This window comes from Sinocyclocheilus anshuiensis, unplaced genomic scaffold (genome assembly GCF_001515605.1).
Source record: "Sinocyclocheilus anshuiensis isolate Anshui unplaced genomic scaffold, SAMN03320099.WGS_v1.1 scaffold248, whole genome shotgun sequence".
In the NCBI taxonomy this organism is placed as follows: domain Eukaryota; kingdom Metazoa; phylum Chordata; class Actinopteri; order Cypriniformes; family Cyprinidae; genus Sinocyclocheilus; species Sinocyclocheilus anshuiensis.
Window position 1 is genome coordinate 438,147 of NW_015555734.1, and position 2,620 is coordinate 440,766.

A 2,620-nucleotide genomic window follows, 5' to 3' on the forward strand; every position below is an offset into this window, starting at 1 on the left:
GTAGCCTTACTGTATTTATATATTTACTATTTGGATTCTTATAGTACTTGTAAACTATATTTTATTACAAAATTGTACCCGAGTCTTTAATATCAGAAATGTAAAAGCATCTATGTGAATAATTCAGTAAACTGGGCAGAATTTCATCCACTCAGAAAAGTAGCTGCACTTCAAAAGTACAATTTAGACAGTTTCAGAGATCTAATAATGATAATAAAGAAAATTCTCAAAAATAGTACTTTAATATTTCACAGCTTCACATGTCTGCTTTTTAACCCTCTGGTATGACAACTCCAAGTAATTTCTTATGGTAATCATGGCAGTTGTGTTCAATAATTCTGAGTATTCTTGATGTGTTTTTGTGTTTGTCTTCAGGTTGCATGTATCGGGGTCAGGACTGTCGGTTGGTCATTCACTATGAGCGAGGTTTCTCTGTTATAGCTGATGGAGAGGACAGCTCTGTGGCACAGCCTCTCTTCAGTTACCCGTTTGAAAAGCTGAAGATGTCTGCTGATGATGGAGTACGGATCCTCGATTTGGATTTCGGCGGGAACGAGGGTGAAATTGTGAGTAAAATTTGAGGTTCCTTCAGCACCAACAAAATTAGTCATCCATGATGAGTGCTGTCATGGGGCAATTTTGCTATTATTTAAATTAGATTCAAAAAAATAATTAGCTACTAATCTTTTCATAGATAAATTTACCTGATTCAAAACTGAAAATAAATCTGATTCAATCTGAGTCATTTGCATCAATGTTCATGGATGTCTTAGTGTGGCATTTTTCATGTTTATTAAAAATATAGTTAGGTAAATATTGCCTTTTATTACTCTGTGTGTGAGTAATAAAAACACACACACACACACACACACACACACACACACACAGAGTAATAAAAAGCAATATTTACCTAACTATATTTTTAATAAACATGAATAAAACAAAGAAGGGGAAAAAAACTGTTTTCAACATTTTCATGTTTATTAAAAATATAGTTAGGTAAATATTGCTTTTTATTACTGTGTGTGTGTGTGTGTACACACACACACACACACACACACACACAGAGTAATAAAAAGCAATATTTACCTAACTATATTTTTAATAAACATGAATAAAACAAAGAAGGGGAAAAAAACTGTTTTCAACATTTTTCTTGAGCACCAAATCAGCATGTTCGAATGATTTCTGAAGGATCATGTGACACTGAAGACTGGAATAATGGTTGTTGAAAATTCAGCTTTAACATCACAAATAAATTACATTTTTAAAATATATTCAAATAGAAAATAGTTAAATTATTTTATATTTCACATTATTGCGTTTTTTTTACTGTACAAAATCTTACCAACTCAAACTGTTAAAACAGCAGTTGTATACATGAATATGAATATAAATGAATATATATATTTTATTTAGTTGCACTACAAACATTTTATTTATTAAATATTGTATATCTATTTTTAGCCGTATCACCCATTCATAGGTGAAATTCTTCAGCACAGGAAATGATGCATGTCTGTACCAATAGACGGCTCATCTCTGGAAGTTCTTGAGAAGGCCTGTCTGATCATGATTGCTTTTCTCAACATGTGTTTGTCCCATCAGGCACTTCCCTTCTTTGCTTAATACTTTTTGTTTTTTTCTATTCACAGCAACTTGACTTGCACTCCTGTCCCAAGCCCATTGTTTTTATCCTCCACTCCTTCCTATCTGCCAAGATTGCAAGATTAGGATTGGTAGCCTGAGATTGAACTGTTATAGACTGAAACAGTGACATGATTATTCCAAAATGCAGAAGGGAAAACCGGAACACAGTGGAACTCGCTAGACTGACCGAGGGCGATGACGCAGAACTGACGCTGTAGCAAACCGGACCACTGAATGATTTTAAATTACATTTCAGTAATGATAAACTATGTATTTTTCAGAGAAATATTAATTATAGTGAAACAATTTCACATTGATTTCCTAAGAACAAAAATCTATGTAATGAACACTAATTTGTGATTGGAACTAAAAAATACTGGAAGTATTATTTTAGAATCCAATACAGCAGAGTATTCAGCATTTACAATGCCATTAACTTCTATATAATGTTAGGAGGGAAGGCGTCCATCTGTATGACAGCTGTCTATAATTACATTTGTCTGGCAGCTAATATGGATTAAAGAAAGGCTAGTTTAAACCGGATTAATGCACATAAAAGTTAAACAGCCTGAAAACAGTCATCTCGTTTAGTTTCTGGTGCTGTGCGTCACTGATTGTTGAAGCAAAATCAACAGGAACATTCTAGAGTGCCGGTCATCAAAGAGGCATGTCAACAAACTGTCTGCTTTCACAAGGCCTTTGTGACAAAAGGGGAAAATCGAGACAGGGTCAGCCCTCCCCTTCAGAACTGTATGTTTCCACAGACAAATGGAGTTTCGGTGACTTCTACAAACGTCTCGCTCATAAAATCTGGAGTCCTGACTTCTGACATGCAAAAGAAATCTTTAGTAACGCCGTCACATTTGTGTAGTTGTTTTTAATATTCATCAGAAGGATGTTCTCCTTTCACACACTAGCACAACAACTATTGTGGAGGCTCAAATTTGCTCTCATTGGCCTGTGGTCATAT

The 2,620-nt window shown here is 34.5% G+C and overlaps 1 protein-coding gene across 1 annotated transcript in view; it reads left to right on the forward strand.

Annotated features, from left to right (window-relative positions):
* Positions 1-2,028, forward strand: part of LOC107673046 (beta-1-syntrophin-like) — a 32,195-nt gene extending 30,167 nt beyond the window's left edge. Inside the window, exons 6-7 of the mRNA XM_016466480.1 lie at positions 376-566; positions 1,656-2,028. Of these exons, the coding sequence (XP_016321966.1) occupies positions 376-566; positions 1,656-1,748 (284 nt within the window). The 3' untranslated portion in view covers positions 1,749-2,028. The remainder of the gene's footprint in view (positions 1-375; positions 567-1,655) is intronic.
* The last annotated feature ends 592 nt before the right edge of the window (positions 2,029-2,620 follow it).